The sequence below is a fragment of the Heptranchias perlo genome, chromosome 32 (assembly GCF_035084215.1).
Source record: "Heptranchias perlo isolate sHepPer1 chromosome 32, sHepPer1.hap1, whole genome shotgun sequence".
NCBI classification, from domain to species: Eukaryota; Metazoa; Chordata; class Chondrichthyes; order Hexanchiformes; family Hexanchidae; genus Heptranchias; species Heptranchias perlo.
The window spans coordinates 8,294,903-8,314,329 of record NC_090356.1 but is presented as its reverse complement, the minus strand read 5'-3'; the positions used below and the strand labels follow the sequence as shown (position 1 = coordinate 8,314,329).

The following is a 19,427-nucleotide window of genomic DNA, read 5'->3' as shown; positions in this document are numbered from 1 at the left end:
TGGCTTGCATCCGAGGGTCTTAAAGGAAGTGGCTACAGAGACAGTGGATGCATTAGTTGTAATCTTCCAGAATTCACTGGATTCTGGGAAGGTCCCAGCGGATTGGAAAACCGCAAACGTAATACCCCTATTCAAGAAGCGAGTGAGACAGAAAGCAGGTAACTATAGATCAGTTAGCCTAACATGTGTCATTGGGAAAATGCTAGAATCCATTGTTAATAGTAGCAGGACATTTAGAGACTCATGATACAATCAAGGAGAGTCAACATGGTTTTTATGAAGGGGAAATTATGTCTGACAAATTTATTAGAGTTCTTTGAGGAAGTAACAGGCAGGGCAGATAAAGGAGAACCAATGGATGCAGTATATTCAGATTTCTAAAAGGCATTCGATAAGGTGCCACATAAAAGATTACTGCACAAGATAAGAGCTCATGGTGTTGGGGGTAATATATTGGCAAGGATAGAGGATTGGCTAACTAACAGAAAACAAAGAGTCGGGATAAAAGGGTCATTTTCAAAATGGCAATCTGTAACTAGTGGGGTGCTGCAGGGCTCAGTGCTGGGGCCTCAACTATTTACAATATATATCAATGACTTGGATGAAGGAACAGAGTGTCTTGTGGCCAAATTTGCTGATGATACAAAGATAGGTGGAAAAGCAAGTTGTGATGAGGACACAAAGTGTCTGCAAAGGGACATTGACAGGTTAAGCAAATGGACAAAAATTTGGCAGATGGAATATGATGTGGGAAAATGTGAAGTCATCCACTTTGGGAGGAAAAATTAAAAAGCAAAATATTATTTGAATGGAGAAATACTACAAAATGCTGCGGTACAGAGGAATCTGGGTGTCCTCGTACATGAAACACAAAAAGTCAACATACAGGTGCAGCAGGTAATCCGGAAGGCAAACGGAATATTGGACTTTATTTCTAGGGGGATGGAGTATAAAAGCAGGGTAGTCATGCTACAACTGTACAAGGTGCTGGTGAGACCACACCTGGAGTACTGCGTACAGTTCTGGTGCCCTTATTTAAGGAAGGACATAGTTGCATTGGAGGCAGTTCAGAGAAGGTTCACTAGGTTGATTCCAGATATGGAAGGGTTGTCTTATTGGGAAAGATTGAACAGGTTGGGTCTATACTCATTGGAGTTTAGAAGAATGAGAGGAGACCTTATTGAAACATACAAGACTCTGAGGGGACTCGATAGGGTAGATGCCGAGAGGATGTTACCCTTCATGGGGGAAATCTAAAACTAGGGGGCATAGTCTCAGAATAAGGGGTCGCCCGGTCAAGATGGCAATGAGGAGGAAATTCTTCTCCCAGAGGGTCGTGAATCTTTGGAACGCTGTGGAGGCTGAGTCATTGAATACATTCAAGGCTGAGTTAGACAAATTTTTGGTCAGCAAGGGAGTCAAAGGATAAGGAGAAAAAGCGGGAAAGTGGAGTTGAGGTAAAAATCAGATCAGCCATGATCTCATTGAATGGCGGAGTAGGCTCAAGGGGCCGAATAGCCTACTCCTGTCTCTAATGGTCTTATGGTCCCAAAATCATTGGTTTCAAAATTGCTAGGTGCAACATAAACCTCACCATTTATTACTCACATTGTTAGAAGATGCTTGGATGATTACAAGGAACATGGCCCCCACCTGGAAGATTACTTTCCTAACTAGGGAATTCAGTGTGCGATGCCGCCACACATTTTAGGGAGGGCGGTGTCGGGGTACAAATAATGGTGGCAGAGTTTATTTTTTAAAATTATGGTACCACATATGTCTAAGGCTCTATACTGTTAATGATACATTACACTAATATCAGATCACCACACAAGTCACATTTTAAAACTGCAAAGGCATCTTAATCTTAACGGATCCAAATTGAAGGTTATTAAGATGAATAGCCACAGTGCCAGTTATATGGAGCTCTGTAAATGTTTGCTAAGTACACAGTCCTTGTTGCCAAGCAAATAATGTCAATAGCTCATTCTCATTTGCTAATATGTCCTCATAGTTTCCTTTTCAAAATGAGTTTTAATTTCTATATCAACATCTTAATGCATTAGGTGTGAGAATGTATGCATTTTCTACAACTTGAGCCAGACTTTAATATGGATTTATTATTCACCCAATATTTGTCTACGGTAGTGAGGCATTATTACAGTTATCAGGTTAAAATCTGCATAATTTTTTGTAAATAAACAGAGTAGCTCACATTGTATAAAGCAACACCTGAGGGCACAGAATATGGTGTTTGCACAACTTCTCCTCTTGGTGACTAAGCAATTCCCAAAGTTTGAATGAAAGAAAATGGGTGCTTGTGGAAAATGGTCAAAAGTTAAACCAATAAGTTGGTGACAGACACAATTATTAAATTTTCTGCCGACGTGCATCAGTGGACGTTCAGAAATCCTATAACCAAGTTCTTTCTACAACTATCAAAATTGTCAACACCAAGTATAAGTTAACTGGTTTGGAACAAGCAGCTTTAATCTCAATTAGGGATTAGATTGAAACTACTATTATCAGCATTGAGTAAATTGACTGAGGTGTCCCATTTTGTGAATAAGAAACTTTCTTGAACTAGAAGGTTCTTGTTTGAGTAAAATGCAGATCATTTTGATTTCATCACTTAGAGATGTAAATACACCCAAATTTCCAATTGGTGATCCATGGGTTTGAGGTCCAACAATAGCTCCCATGCAGGCCCACAAACTGCTGAAGTTTTAATTGGCAGGAGCCAAAGTCCATTTAAAAAAAAAATTCATGAAGTAAAATTTCCTTCAAAAAGCTGCAAGGCTATTTAGAAGTGAGCACGAGATGGAAACTTGGAGAGAGTACAAGCACACGCTCGTGTTAAGTGGCAAGTTTGTGATCTTAGTAGGATCAAGAGTGAGATGGAAAGGAAGGAAAGGGAGAAGAGATTGAGTGAAGGTTAAGGATATGCACTTCCTACAAGGGAGGAAAATGATCCAATAGCAACACAAGATGAGCTAGATTCTTGTAGCTTTAGCAACTGGTTACACAGCGAGAAGAGTACTGTACATTGAACACATGACCTTTTAGCAAAGGAGTGGGGCTCGGGAAATGGAGAAAGAAAACCCCAAGAGAAGGAATGAAGAAGATTTTTTTTTTAAAAAAAGATTTTAAAAGAGGGCTAGGGCAAACTGCATAATCTTATCTGCCTAGAACAACATATTCAACAACTAATACAAGTTAGGTCTTTACCTTTGTTTTGTCGGTAAAACAAATGTGGGAGTTTGTTGGACCGCTTGAAGTAGAAAAATGCAGCCACAGACAGAATGAAAAATGAACTGATAAATAGTGTTCCCAGACACAATGAGGCAGCTATTCTTGGTCCTCCTTTTAAAAAAAAGAGAATCACTTATTGTTGGTGTACGACATAAATAAAATGTTACTTAAGCAAGAGCTATAAACTTCACTGTATCTTTATGCTTTTCTCAGCTCATTGTCTTACCAATTTTAAGGATGGTTGGGCCCACTGTGCTGCTGTTTGCCACTTTCGCTTCACTGCTGGAATGTGCTGCAACAGGAAAGCTAATGAGTGTGAAATTCATGCAATGCTAATGACATCCAAATAGCAAACTCTCAAAAAGGACAAGTTTTCTTACGCAGTTGCACAATTTTTACCTGCTCCGTACTGCATTATTACCTCTACATCCAACTTAAGTACAATACAAAATTATCTCAAAATTAAATCAAGTATGCTTGGCTGGTATGTCATGCCACAAGAATATATTCGACCCATACTAACAGAATGGATTGGATTCCAGCATTAGTCTTGGAAGCTTTGGGGACAAGTAGAGCAAGAAAACTTTTAGCAACAATAGACTACACAAAACATTGTGACTTCAACAGTTAACCAGAGTTTCTAGTGGGCGAGTAGAGTAATGGAAGCAGAGATTCATGTTGAGGAAACATTGCTTATCTTCTCTGCTGAAGTTTGCAGCTGCTGCTCAATAGTTCCTACTCTTATTTCTCACTGCCATTAAATGTTAATTGGGCCCAGCATCTTTCTATTGGGATACAGGCAACCACACACTTTTGAATAACAAAGCTCACACCATATTCTACACAACAGCTGCCACACACTGGGTTCATGGCCTTGTAGTGAATTGACAAAGAATGCAAACTTTTAACACGCTTTTAATGACCTACACTGAACCTGGGCTGGCAGTTACTGCAGAAACTGGAGACATTTTGCATGAGGGTAGTCACTGAACTCAGAAACCAACTCCCATCTTCTCTACTTACAGGAATTTCTCGGTCACAAGATGACAACGTAAAATCCGCTTGAGTGTGTCAGGGCTTGTCCTGTTACTTTTTACAGCTACATAGTAGTTCACTTGGTGACCAGAACAACTGGCAAAACTTGCCCAGTGCAAATATTTGAGGCTGGGATACCAACTTAGTCCTCCATCACTGCAGCAATTGTGTGACTTTTAGCTTTAGTTTCAAATGTTCAACACATACTTAAGGAGATATCAGGCTTTGTGCAAGGAATTGGAAAGGGGGCTTTAACTGATCTTTCCTGCTGACAGTTGCTACTGCACAAGCAAAATTGTTAATGACCTGAATGTCTAGTCACATCAGTATAACGATAGACTGTTTGGTTACTCACAGTTAATGCATTCAGTCTGATTATTCGAGGAATCGAGGAATGTCCCATTATGGCACCTGATGCAGGTGGTACTTCCATTCTTAAAGCAATGTCTGCAACAGTCTGAAAATTGAGAGTGAGTATAGAGACAAATATAACCCCCAACATCCTTTCTGGCTTACTAGGAGCTCTTTATATATTGTGTTTTGGTTGAATCGCTGTACCATCATGTTGCAATTCATCTTTCTCTTAAAAAAAGTGACCGTCAACATGCCTATGGACCTCAAGCTCTATCCTTCATATTACATGCATACTATGACACCGTGGCAATTAATCCATAACCTAAAGAGTCAGCAAACACTTGAGGGAAGCTAACTGTTTACATTGGTCTCTTTCTGTGCTGTAGACTCATTCAGCCAAACTGGTCTATGCCAGCATTTATGCTCCACACACGCCTCCCCCCTCCCTATTTCATCTAACCCTGTCAGGATACCCTTCTATTCCTTTCTCCCGCTTGTGCTTATTTAGCTTCCCTTTAAATGCATCGATGCTATTCACCTCAACTACTCTTTGTGGTAGCACAATCTACATTCTTACCACTCTCTGGGTAAAGAAGTTTCTCCTGAATTCCCTATTGGATTTTAGTGACTATCTTATATTTGTGACCTCTAGTTTTGGATTCCCCCACAAGTGGAAACATTTTCTCCATGTCTATGCTATCAAACCCTTTCATAATCTTAAAGACCTCTATCAGGTCACCCCTCAGCTTTCTCTTTTGTAGAGAAAAGAACCCCAGCCTGTTCAGCCTTTCCTGATATTGGTGAATCTTATTTGCACCGTCTCTAATGCCTCTGTATCCTTTTTATAATATGGAGACCAGAATTGTGCATGGTACTTTAAGTGTGGTCTAACCAAGGTTCTATACAAGTTTAACATAACTGCTCTGCTTTTCAATTCTATCCCTCTAGAAATGAACCCAAGTACTTGTTTTGCCTTGATGGCCTTATTAACCTACGTAGCTACTTTTAGTGATGTGTATCTGTACAGAGATCCCTCTGCTCCTTTACCCCACTTAGACTATTATCCAAACATTATATGGCCTCCTTATTTTTCCTACCAAAATGCACCACCTCACACTTATCTACATTGAAATTCATTTGCCAAATCACATGCCCTTTCTGCAAGTTTATTAATGTCTTCTTGCATTTTGACACATTGTATTAACTATGCACCCCCCTCCCCCCAAAATTTGGGGTCATCTGCAAATTTTGAAATTCCCGATTCCAGAGTCCAAATCATTAATATGACCGTACCAATGATAGGCAGTTAATTTATAACTGATGTGAAGATCCAGTTAGTAATTCTGTAATTATTCAAAGAATACAACTTTAGTCAGCTCAGCATGGAGAGGGAGGGAAGGAGGTGTTGGAATTTATTGTGCGAAGAATATGCAAATTTATTTGCTGGGACGCTAGATGGTGCAGTGGGGGTCAGAACGTCGTCCTTTCACTGAGGGTCAGAATTGGCCAGACTATGCAAAGTCAATTTTGCTAACTATACAGGTCATAAGTGAAAGTTTAGGCAGATACAGCTTGCTGCTTAATGTCCAATAATACAAAAGGACTTCTCATGCTAAAAAAATGAATTATCCAATAATTTGAACTAATCAATGTAAATAACAAAGTGGAAATTTAGTGCTAAAAGTTTGAAATATCAAATAATTTGAATTAAGTTTGATTTAACAGGTGTAGACAGTAAAAGTGCAGAATTTAACACTATCATTCAGGCACAAGGATATCTGCTGTGGGAAATGGAAAACACTTGCTGATGCAGTGGGGGTGGTGGTGGGCGCAGAGGGGAGTGCTCTTCTAGGGTTAATACCTGATCTAGGAATGCTTAATACTGAGTGCTCAAAGTCGAGGGCTCCATTCTCCAGTAGAGACATCCCTCACCCTGATGACGAGCACAGGAACAAAAAACAAAATAGAAGTTTCCTTGTTCTTTTGGGTAGTATTAGATTTGGCAATATTAAGAATGTACCTGAATGACAAGAGCTGCTTTGTGGACAAAGGCCAGACTCATCCAAGAGATCTACGCAGCATTCAGTGAGAACAACTGGTGGGATCTAGAAGAAGTAAATAGGCGTGAGAAAGAAAGAAAGAAAAAGACTTGCATTTATACAGCGCCTTTCGTGACCTCAGGACTTCCAGCCAATGAAATACTTTAAGTGGGTAGTCACTTTTGTAATGTAGGAAAAGCGGCAGCCAATTTGCGCACAGCAAGATCCCACAAACAGCAACGAGATAAATGACCAGATCATACTGTTTTACTGATGTTGGTTGAGGGATAAATATTTGCCAGGTTGATGAATGACTGTAACTCCAGCATTCCTACTATTTCAGGAAGTAAACCATTCCGAATACTGGACAGCTTTATTCAGATTCTAAATTGCGATGCAACCACCAACCACAGGCGTGTTCCTTTGCAAATTAAATTACAGAAAAAAAGTGTTACATGCAAACCATAACCTCGAGCCAATTATTCACATTTCTGCTGTGTTCAAATGGCTCCTGCAGGATGAAGGCTAAGAAGCAACATTTGAGTAGCTTGCGATATTAAAAAAAGGGGTGAAAGAGTGTTGGGTGGTAGGGCAAAAGCAAAATCGGCAGCCTGCTTCACACCCTGCCGTAAAGAAAATCAGGCGGAGTGTAAAACAGGCTGCCGATTCACTCTCCCGTTTTGCTCTCCTGCTCGAGATGAAATTCAGCTTGTTTAAAACCTTGCCGCAAAAGCAGATCCCTCCAATATCATCTTCTGGCGCCAGCTTCATTACTGCTTCCAATACTTGATTAAATAAAATCAGGCGACAGCATGCATCCTTGTTTCACGCCAACTATTGATCTGTTCAGTCAGTTGCCTATCCACACAGGGACTTTTTAAAAAGATATTTTCCATCAAGCGACAAGTTTCTCAGGAATACCATTTTGATTGAATTACTACCTGGTAATCACCTGACATATCTACCTCAATTGGTCAATTAAATACTGACAGGTGGATCTGAGCCATTTCAACAAGGAAGGTACCAGGTTTGTTTCTTGGCCTCTGCTATTAGCTGATCACAAAAGGTGTAAATAGAATCACTACAATTATTGGCCTGGACTAAGAACAAAAGAGAGAGAGAGTTCCTGCTCCCAATTGCTATCCCATACTGGAAGGTTTGTACGAGTATGAATATCAGTGACTACAAAACTGAAATATACCCATTTCCTGCTATCAAATAGCTTATCAATGCTCACTAGGCAATAGAGTGAGATATCAGCAAGCCATCAACCACAAGGCTGTAACCCAGTGTAAGTGAGCACGTTCTGAGAGAAAATTGGAGGTAGCAAAAGCAGCTTGCAGCAGACACCTCATTTGGTAATTTAGAGTGAAGTCAGACATTAGACCATAAGATCCTATCAGATCTAGAATTATTTTAAATGCTAAAATAAAGACTTGCCATCTTTCGTATAATATAGCACAAGAGGGGCTGTTTTAAAAAAAAAATCAGTACTTGCATCTCAGTTTATCACAAAGATATTAAATGCTAGATTCTGTCCCTTCTCTAATTATCCTTCAATCTTTAGCAATCAATAGAAAACAGTTTAGATATTTTGCCTGCATATACTTGTAATAGAACCTACCCTGGTCAGCAGAGGTCCTTTATCCCATCTTTCTTATTCACACTCTGTAGACTGTATTGGTGGAATTAACTTGTGTCTGAGTCAGTGTTCCCTTCAATTGAACTTTCCCATTTTCAAAAGGGTTTTAAACCGATGTGCAGTGGGCCATAAGAAAAAAATGGTGCATTTCAATAGTAGAGAAAGTCTCAGTATTTGAAGGATTAACAGCTAGAAAAAAAAAACTGCATTTCAAAACACTGCACTTGACCTTCAAGCCCTAACTCTTTGTCACAGTGACATTGCAAAATGGTTTCAATTCCAGTGCTAGATACACTTACTTTAGACAACGTAATTATCTTTGACCCATTATTAAAAAAACACTACACCTTTATGTTAAATTAGAACAGGCCCAAAGGAAAACCAATAATTTACTTGCCAATCTTGCCTCAATTTCACACATCATGCTTGTTATAATCAAGAATATTTTGAACTACAACCTTGAATTACAGTGCAGTGTATTAGAGCTCTGAGCAGAGAGAGAGTCACCCCCAGGTTGAATGGACACCAAACCATGGAGGAAAAGATCAGAGTGACAGAGCTTGGTCAATATGATGGGTTTTTAAAAAAGGTGGAGTGGAGGAGTTGAGAGAGAGGTCCAGACAGTAGGCCCAGGCCATCAATGGGGGATTGAAGAAAGATGGGGGAGTGCACAGGAGGCCAGTCAGGGTGCAGGAAGAGATTAAAAAGAGATAGGGTGGAGAATGAGAGATCACAGAACAATTTGTTTCCGGAGGATTTTAAACTTAATGCTGTGTAGGTAAGTGAGGGCAGGGGTGATGGGAGTGGGATTTGGTGCAGCACAGGATGCAGGTGGGCAGGGTTTTGGATAGCTCAGGTTTATCCTTAGAGGGGTACAGAGGAGATTTGCTAAAAATGATACCAGGCGTGAGGGACTTCAGTTATGCGGAGAGACACTAGAGAAGCTGGGGTTGTTCTCATTTATGGCAGAGAAGATTAAGGGGAGAGGCCGTGATCAGCAGAAAGCTTCCTTGAGGGGTTATGGGGAGCATCGGCTATAAAAAGCAGGTATCTGCTTGATCCAGCAGATGCCGGGTTTCCTGAGCCTTGGGAAACCCAGCCAGTGTTAAATTTAAATCAGGCGTCCAACTGCACGACGGGAGCCCAATTTAATTATATTGAGGTACCCCCCCCCCCAGAGAGCGGGGCACAGACACGGCACACAAACCGGCAGTGTAAAAACAGCCATGGGTGTACATGCAGCGAGTTGGGGTCCCATTTTGCAATGTTTAACTCTTCTTCTCCCCCCCCACAGGAGGGAGGAGAACATTCACCCCATTGTTGGAGTTACACTGGCTGTGTTCCATCAGATAAAAGTGGAAGCATGCAAGGGCAGTCCCAGGCAACTAGACAACTGAAGAGAGATGATGGAGATGAAGTGGTCAACTGTAATCAGGAGTTGGCAGGGGGAAGGGATCAAGGAAGTAGGTGAGCTTTTATGATGCAGGAAAGGGGAAAGATATTGCAGGGTTGGGGGAAGAAAAGAGACAAGGGTAGATTTTCTTCAGGAAATTAGATGGCTTAGGTAGACTACAGGTTTCCCCCCCCCCGCCCACATGGAGCTGGTTTAATGGATCAAACAGGTGTTTCCTCATTCCATCTTTGATGTTCTTATTGGTCTAACTTATACATGGTATACTTAAAAATCAGAAAGAAACTTGTACCTTATTAGTAGAGTTTGTTTAGTGCAGTATGTGACAACACCGCACAATACATTGAGGCACCAGCTGCTATCAAAGAGGTTGTAATGCCAGGTGTGCGCACTTGCTGGTTCCTATAACATGGGCTTGATGAGGAGATTCCTCTTTATTTAGGTAGTGCTTGAATAATTTATCATGGCCTGTATATGTATTTGCTTTTGTGGTTAATTATGTAGCACCACTGGTTTTGTTTTGCATTTTTGACACACTAGACTGCTCATGGTCACAGCTGGGCACTTAATGACAGTCAGAACTTGGGCACATCCAATCAATAGTCCTAACCTAATACTAGCTCTTCAAAAAAAAGGTAGGTTGGATTCTGAACCCCAGAGATGGAACAACAAGTTTTGCAGAGGTACATACATCTTCACTTGGGAGATAATCATAGGTCAAGCCTGACTGCCCAGACTGTTCCTTCATTTTATTATGAAGTATGAGAGAGAACACATCTTTGTACAGTAAAAAAAAAATCACTGCTCGAAATATGGATTTGTCAGTCTCTTTCTTAAACAGCATATTTAGTAAAAGGAGAGTTCAAATGTGCCTCATTGTGAAAAATCATCAACATTGCAATTAAGACTCAACCCAAATCCAGCAAGGGCAAACACTATCCTGCAAAATGGTACAGCATGGGTTAGTACTCCTACTAATTCACAAGGAAAGTTGTAATTATCAGCAGTGCCAGCCACAATTGGCAGCTCATAGAAATGCAGGGGTTTTTTCTGTACAAAAGCTCATAAGTGCCATCCTTAATGATTCATGTACACCTCCTAGTGGTTAACTCAAGAAAGGCATCACCACAGGCCTGGTTGAAGTTTGCCTCTCCTTTGTCTTGAGGCAGGAATTGTGGACGATACAAGAGTCCAAAACTGAATGAACAAAAAAAACCTTTCAGTTCTTATACATTGATTACTAATAATCTGCACTTCAGTTGGCTTGTGGCCAAGATTTAATTGTTAGGATGTAGGTCAGCTCAACTTTTTCACAAGTCCAAAACCAGAAAGGGTCATGGTTTTTGCATTTTGATGTTTGCTCTGTTGGTAATGTAAATTCAGTTTAACCCTTATTAACTAGCAAGCCTTACACTGCAGAAGATAGAAAGGGGGTGGGTACACAATTTTTGCAGTCAAAATTTTTGTACAGCCAACTCAAACAAGACTGGTTCAAAACATGACAATCCTATTCAAATGTTTGTTTTTTAAAAAACAAAATCACATTTGGTAAAACCAGAAGTTGAAAGACATCTAGGAGTGTTAGTAGACTGGGCACTTAACAGATCCAGTCATTATGGTGGAGCAATCAACAAAGCAAATAAAATACAGAATTATATTCCTAAATCACTAGAGTATAGGTCAAAGGATATTTGATGAAATTGTAAAAGATGCAGTCTAACTAGAGCACTCGAGTAGTGTGTTCAGGTTTGGTAACCAAAGTATGAAGAAAACATTCTAGCTGTGGAGGCAATACAGAGAAGAGCCAGAGGCCTGGTCCCTCGAGTCAAAGGATTAATTTATAGGGAAAGGTCCAAGAAACTTGAGCTCTTAAAGAGACTGAGACAGGTCCTTATAAAAAAGGCATTTAAGATATTAGACAGTTAAAGGTAAATCTTAACAGTAGGATGGGAGGGACTGGTGGTATTAAAAAACTTAGGAGTATCAGGAAGCTCATCATACAAAAGAATGATGAACATTTGGAAGGGCCCTCTGGGTAAGGTAATGGTTGTAAAACCCTTGGGGGTCATTTAATGATTATGCAATGGGGGGGGGGGGGGGGGGGCTGTAATTTTTCTAGCCAGTTGAGCTAAGTTAGGACTAAAGGCTTTCCTTATTCATATTGATCATGAGCTAATTGTCACATGCACCATTTCAGCCAATTATTTTCAAAAATCAAATTGCAGAAGTGGAACTATTGCACAATAGTTCCTCCAGACTTCATGTTCCTTCTCTAACCAAAGTTTAGTATTTAATTAATTCAAAGAATGAATGAGAGGCAGGTTTGTTTTTAAGCCAAAGATCTTTTGCGTTTTATAACAGGCATAGACCTGTTCAGCCAAATGGCCTGTTACTGTGCTGTAAAATTCTATGTAATATAAAGTTCTCAGTCTGGTTTGTGCACAAAGCGTGTTCAAGGGGAAATGTTATGTCACAGAAGTCACTTCCTGTAATTCAGCAAGCAGCAGCATTAACCACACCTTGTCCTGAACTAATGCTGGGTCACAGTAAAAAAAAAAGAGTGCAACGTACCAAAGACTGCGGTGTTTCAGTACAGACTCGAAGCACTAGTCCTGCCAGGATTATAGTAAATGGCACAGTCATGGCCAATAGGAAAAAGTTTCTGTGGAGAAAAAAAAAATCAAATTGATCCACCTGAAAAAAATATACATAATGTAACTTCACAACAGGTACTATGAGCTCAGCAGTTAGTGAAACAAATGAGACCAAGCTGAAAACACTTCTTCAAAATCACAGTAAACAGTGGCAATTGGTAAACACATACAAGATAGACTCATTTACTGACCCTAAAGATTTTTGAACAAAAAAAAATCTTACCTTAGTGAAAGAATGAAGTTAAGGCACTCAGATTTTCAGTCTGCCACAGCAACTGAAAGCACTTTCCTCATAAAGGCAGCCATGTTTGTTGCTAGGATACAAGGGGCCTTATCAGAATACAAGCACAGCCTTGCTGGTTTTATTCCACACCCACCGAAAATCAATTTGAGCAATTACAGCCGAGCTGAAATATTACTCAAAGCTGTCATTGAAAATTGTCATTGTAAGCAGTTTAAAATAAATAAATATTTTTAAATGGAGAAAAAAATGTAATCCTAATTTCTGCTTCTCTATTTCATTTGCCAATTGGGACATAAACAATCTAACAGACGAGCTGCAGCTGGTATCTGGCAGACCCAGGTTTAAAGCTGGCAGTAGAATTCATTTCATCTTTCTTTCATAATCTCTAGAAAATATAAAACTATTGAAGTAAAACAAAACTATACATTGGTGAATATCCAAAACTTTCTGATGGTGTGAAGTAGGAAATAAAGTCAAACCCATGTAATGATTTTCCAATAGATGTTAACTCCAATCAAATGTTTACAATATTAAAAATCACAAATTGACTGCCAAGGAGGGGTTGGGAGACAGATTCAATTCTCCATGCTTGAAGTTAGATGCTTCACCCCTGAGAAGGAAGAAATGAGAGGAGAATAGGGTTGCCAACCCTGGAGTCTCCAGGATACTGCTGTGATCAACCCAGGAGAAAAATCATAGGGACATTAAAAAAAATTATTTGAACACCTGTTTACTAGTTACAAAATTATTGGACGTGGGAAAAAAGGCTGTTTGACTGGCAGTCAAGAATCATCCAATCGGGTAATGAAGGGTGTGTTTGCTTTTCATTTGGCTTGTGAAGGCAGTGCTCTGCAAGTACGGCCATGTTGGGTGACCAATAGCAGGAGTGTGGGGGCGAGGTGGTTGGAGGCAGGAGGTCGCGATGACCCCTCCAGGAATATGTCCAACCAGAGTTGGCAACCCTATTCGAGAGTCATCCATGGTTTGCTTTTGCATACCTCCTAGAGATCAGTTCTATGTGACATTGGAACCCACCCACCATCTTTGCTACAGTCGTTGAGTGGTCCAGGGAGGCTGGGAGGAGAAGGAACAGGCAATTTACCATCGAAAAAGCTAAATAACGATTTAAGGGTTATTTATTGTATGTAGATAATTATCCTATAATGCCAATCACTGAATGACCATCCTATTTCTTGCCTCCATATTTTCCACTGTTTCTATGTTAAACCTCCTTTAAAGCCCTACATTAAAGGTTTATTGTACCACTAGTCAATCTCCAGCAGCTGATAAGTCATACAATCTATGCTTGTTTTTACATAATACTTTGATTTGATATAATCTATAGTTAATTGGCAAAACTTGCAGCAATTTCAGGAGTAATTCCAATTTCAGTTGGAACATAGGAGATTGTCTACAGTACAAGTTGGGAGATGCAAAACTACAGCATCACCACTGGTGGGAGGGTGTAAATACAGGATGACGAGAGTAGGAAGGCAGATGCCACAACAAATGTGGACATACGGATTTATAATAAAAGAAAGTCTTACATTTATATAGCGCCTTTCACAACCTCAGGACGTCCCAAAGCGCTTCGCAGCCAATGAAGTACTTTTGAAGTGTCGTCACTGTTGTAATGTAGGAAATGGTTGACCCAAAAGCGTGACAAAAACATAACAGGAAGTAAGAGTTGCAGACATGACGTGTATGTAGATGTAAGATTTTTTAATATATTTTTAAAATTTGTCACCCACCTACTTGAAATAAAAATGTATCAACCTCCCTTTTAAAGGGGCACTGTCTTTATGAAAAAAGTACTTGGTAATCCTTTCTCATCAGGGAGGAAGAAGAAGAGTTGTGTGTCATATTTGGCTGATGACATCATACACGGTTGAGACAATGACACACTTTGATGAGCTTTGCATCATAATGTTGTGCATCTGTAAAACAAATGTATAAATATTCACCAAAACACTTTTCACGAAGTTCATACTCCTTTAAATAAGACCACAAGCATTGCATTAGTCACATTAAACTGCAGTTTATTCTTCATTTTGCATCTACCATCCTCCAATAGAACATATTACACCCAATTATTAAACTTAGTCCTGTAAATTCAACTAAACCCTCTTATTTTGTGCATCTATGTTGAGTCTAAAGAACTTAAAATTAGTAATATTATTCACCAATGTAAATGTTTGTATCATATTCTCTTCCTCCCCCTAATCATCTTTAATTGAGGAACACATATTACATAGAATTTGCAGCACAGAAACAGGCCATTTGGCCCAACTGGTCTGTGCCGGTATTTATGCTCCACACATCCTACTTCATCCAACCTCATCAGCATACCTTTCTCCCTCATATGTTTGTCTAGCTTCCCCTTAAATGCATTGATGCTATTCGCCTCAACCACTCTATGCGGTAGGAAGTTCCACATTCTAATCATTTTCTGGTCATCTTGTCAAGCATCCAGCAGACATCCATCATACTTTAAATGTCGTACTTTATTACACATGCAAAATAATATATTTTTTTAAAGTTCTAAATAAAGCTAATTATTGCTGGCTATTTTTTTCTGACCTTTCCCCAAAGCCAGAAGCCAAAGATTTACAAACAACCATCAAACTACAGATCCCTTTGTGAGCAATTCCTTGCAGGGAGTATCTGAACAATGGGTTCAAAGTGACAGGCCAGGTTAAGCACAGCTCTATTTTAACAGCGCTTTAATACTACAACCTTACTCCACATCCTTGGCTATCTGTAAGCAATGTCACAGGAGATCAGCCAGTATATTTCAGTAAATACAGAGATGAAATGATCCCATTATAAACCAGTGACAATTTAGTCAAATAATTTTTCTTTAACTTCACACAGAGGAGAAGATGAACAAAGCCTGGATCCAGTATTCCAAATGTTCGAGATCGTAACCCACTATGGACAGAGTCAGATATTTTTTGTCTTCTGAATGTAATGGTTTTCCAGCTTCCCAAAGCCACAGCTACTTAACTAAAATGTAATTCCACATCCACCAGTACTTTACATTCACTACGGTATACCATGTTTAATAAATAGACACAATAAACCTACTGAACATTTATTAAATATCCCATCCCAAATCAGCCCTTAACATTGATTACAATTAGAATCACCTTTTACAATCTTATCTTAATATTTCCATATGGTTACTTTACATCCCAGTTACAATATAAAAATCAGTATAATTCTAACAAAAATGAATTACACATGAAAAATTCACATGATTCTTATCTGCCTGTTTTCCTGTCTTTCTCTTTTGGTATTATTTGCCTTTTTCTGTCCAATTCCTTTTCAAGTCTTCTTATCTTCTTTCTTTGTCTCTTACCTCCTTTGTGAGTGTTTCTCATGTGCTCTCAGTCCTTTTCTGCTCAGGCACTTGGCTTTCCATTCCTTTTGTTCTATACTCTCTTGGGAATTTTTCTGTTCATTCTGATTATCTCTCTCATTAATTCTACTCTGCCTCTTTGCTCTCTCTATCTTCTTTTTTTTTTCCTTGATTGCTGCTACATAGTTCTTCACAATATGTTCAGGGACTAAAGAATTCCCAACAAGGTTTAATATTTCAGAGGGTAGAAGGGTTTATAAAAAGACAAATGCAAACAATTCTACTAAATTTACTAAACCCTCAGCTTAACATAGAAACAGGAATAGGCCATTCAGCCCCTCAAGCTTGTTCCACCATTCAATTAGATCATGGCTGATCTGTATCTCAACTCCATTTATCCGCCTTGGGTCCATATCCTTAACAAAATCTATCAATCTCAGTTTTGAAATTTTTTAATTGACCCCCAGCCTCAGCTTTTTGGGACAGTTTGCGATTTCCACTACCCTGTGCATAAAGAAGTGCTTCCTGACATCACCCCTGAATGACCTAGCTCTAATTTTAAGGTTATGCCCCTTTATTCTGGACTCTCCCACCAAAGGATTTAGTTTCCCTCCGTCTACCCAATCAAATCCTTTAATCATCTTAAACACCTCAGTTATATCACTTCTTAATCCTCTATACTCGAGGGAATGCCAGCCTTGTCTATGCAATCATGCTTCATAATTTAACACTTTTATAATTTCTTGATTATGAAATATATCTTATTCTAATCTCAATATCCTGTTATAAAATTACTGAATTACTTCATGCGAATATAAATAAGAAAACAAATAAAAAACATTGGGAAGAGGAAATAAAGAAAAAAAAGTTCGAGTCTGAGTTTGAAGCACCCTGGGTGAACAATTTCGCTGTCCAGTATACTCTTGATCACATGGCAACAACATGAATTCAGAGTTTAGGTCTAATTTCTGTATAACCACTGCTCATGGTTGAAGGATGGGGGATGTTATTTTACACAGTCAATTTATGGAATAGGCTGCCACCTAGTGCAGGATTTGATTGAAATATTGAAAAGGAAATAGATTTCCTGGTTTTGATTTAACAGAAAGTAGAAGGATTATGGACAGGATACAAATGCAGAAGGGAGATAAATATTTTCTGTGCACCCCCATAACATGGGTCTAAATGACATGATGAGTTGAGGGTCATTTTTTCATTCCTACCATACTAATTCTTGTCACTTCGGTCAGTAGGTAGAGAGCCAAATCCATTTTCATTTCTTAAGTATTTATTTCAGCTAACATTACTCAACACATTCCCCTAGAGTATTTAGTCTAAATCTGACCACTGTGAAAGAGGCACAGTCTTGTATAAACAATTGGAGGGAGAGGTAACTGTTACAATTTGCACATATTCCCCAAGATTTTTTACTTGTACCCAGTTCAAAAAGTCAGTTTTATTTGGCAAACCTATGAACTGAAATTTAACCTTATGCTTGATACATACTATGGGACAAACAACGAGCCTTTTACCATTGGAGTGTTCACCAGAAATTGTACAATCTATTCAATGCATCTTCCAAATTACTTCAAAGCAACAGAAAATACCACACTGACATAATTTATAGCGTAGGCTAAAAGATATGAATCAAATATATTATAAGTAAAATTGTACAAAAGCAAGATTAGATCAGTAGGTAAATGTAAGTACCTAACATCATTCTAAACAATAAATGTCCTGGGCCTGGCAATTTGTACCCACTTTGGAGCAGATTTGGAGTGGTAAACAGACTAAAATGCATTCTTAAATTCTATTGCTTCAAATCCAGCACAGAAAAACTGCACCTGTATTCATCTCTCAAAAAAACACCCATTCCCTTTCTGGCCTGCTCTGCCACAGTTAAATAGAGTCAAGAATGCTCTTTCTTTTTAGATTCATGTCCCACATAGTTTGTTTGTTAATCCATCAACAGTGATTAAGAATAAATATAATTCAGATGAAATGGGGATTTGGGATAATATGCACTAATGGTTCAATATTAAAGATATTTAAGCACTTGTTTCTGTGCGAAATTACCTGATCTAGAGCTGAGCCATGTTGCCATGATCCCCTGCTGTTTCACTTGACCAATGATCAGCATTTAACTTCATACAAAAATAATTGAGGACGTTGAGGAACTGATGAGCTGAGAGAATACTAATCAATTGCAAGATTGATTCTTGTCAGCAGAATCAACCACTGATCTTGACAGACTGGTACTGTTTGCCTATCTTATTATTGGCAGACTAGTTAAAGCCATTTAAAATAAAATTGACAGAGGTGTGCATGCGTGCGTAGTTAAGAGTGAGAAAGTAATTAGACCTGGGTAAATTATTAATGAAAGGTCATGTAAATGTTCTCTTTGAGTTTAGAATTACTAACTCTTTTGATTTCATTAAGATTTCATTTTGGTCTTGTTGATAAACTGTTATCAAGTGAAATGAAACGTTTGGATCTTCCTGTAAACCTGTGAAGTCCACTGCCTGTTACAAGTTAAAAATTACTGAACCAAACCAGCTACCTTCAGTAGTGTGCTACATTCATAATTCTGAATCGTTGCTTGAATTATTTTATGCCATTTAGGCCTGTCATTCTGGGGAAATATGCAGCCCTGAAAAATGCAAGTCCCAGAAGACACAGCTTTTAACTTTAGTTTTTCTCTTGTTCCTAAAATTCCATGGTGTATAGGTGCAACTATTGGAGGATTGGGAATAATATGTTGTCCAAGTTTGGCATGGGTTATTTCCGCCTCTTACTCCCATTCCAAACTCTTGGAATTTTTCCTGATGTACCCGTGATTAACCCTGGGATCTGTCTACTCAAATTCATAGTAAATTCTATATTTTGTCCTTTTATACAAATGTGTAACTTGGCCTCGGCGCTGGAATGTTTGAAGTAGAAGCCAGGGCTTCAATGATTGTTAGAAATTCCTTTGTCTCAGCTTAAGAGCAGGCTGGCAAATCCTAATATACACTTCTTTCTCAGAGTGCTGTATATTTAAATTTAAAATGGCCCTGTAAACTGCATTGTTATAAAGGAGTGTTTAGTTTCCAAGCCGAACGTGTAATATAAACATATAGGAAATTACTATTAATATTTTACAACTGGATTTTCACTGTGGATAAAACAACTTTTAAAACCAATTTTATTTTACTATTTATTTTGCAATAAACTTCTGTATTTTCTCCCCCTCCTTTTTCCCAGCACTTGTTTCACCACAAACTGTTCCTATCTAAAAGAATGGCTGGACAACCAGCTCACAGCCCTCTATCTAGTCTGCTCTTTCATCAACTTCGAACAGATGCATGGGAGTGACCCCGTATGGCACTCTCCAATTTTCACTCCCTCCACATGGTGAGTTTTAATGGTACTACCAAATGCAGCTCATTTTAAATT

General features: G+C 38.9%; 1 protein-coding gene across 4 annotated transcripts in view; it reads right to left on the bottom strand.

Moving 5' to 3' along the window:
• The window catches only part of c32h1orf159 (chromosome 32 C1orf159 homolog), a 28,537-nt gene extending 10,298 nt beyond the window's left edge, over window positions 1-18,239 (bottom strand). For 3 of the 4 annotated variants that reach the window (XM_067970295.1, XM_067970298.1, XM_067970297.1), the window contains exons 1-8: window positions 18,069-18,239; window positions 14,383-14,568; window positions 14,179-14,256; window positions 12,305-12,395; window positions 6,662-6,746; window positions 4,643-4,744; window positions 3,479-3,544; window positions 3,229-3,363 (exon numbers count right to left, since the gene is read on the bottom strand). In XM_067970295.1, coding sequence (XP_067826396.1) covers window positions 3,229-3,363; window positions 3,479-3,544; window positions 4,643-4,744; window positions 6,662-6,746; window positions 12,305-12,376 — 460 coding nt within the window. In that variant the 5' untranslated portion in view covers window positions 12,377-12,395; window positions 14,179-14,256; window positions 14,383-14,568; window positions 18,069-18,239. Of the gene's footprint in view, window positions 1-3,228; window positions 3,364-3,478; window positions 3,545-4,642; window positions 4,745-6,661; window positions 6,747-12,304; window positions 12,396-12,610; window positions 12,690-14,178; window positions 14,257-14,382; window positions 14,569-18,068 lie in introns of those variants that run through there. The other variant, XM_067970296.1, reaches the window with a different exon arrangement.
• Window positions 18,240-19,427: the final 1,188 nt, after the last annotated feature.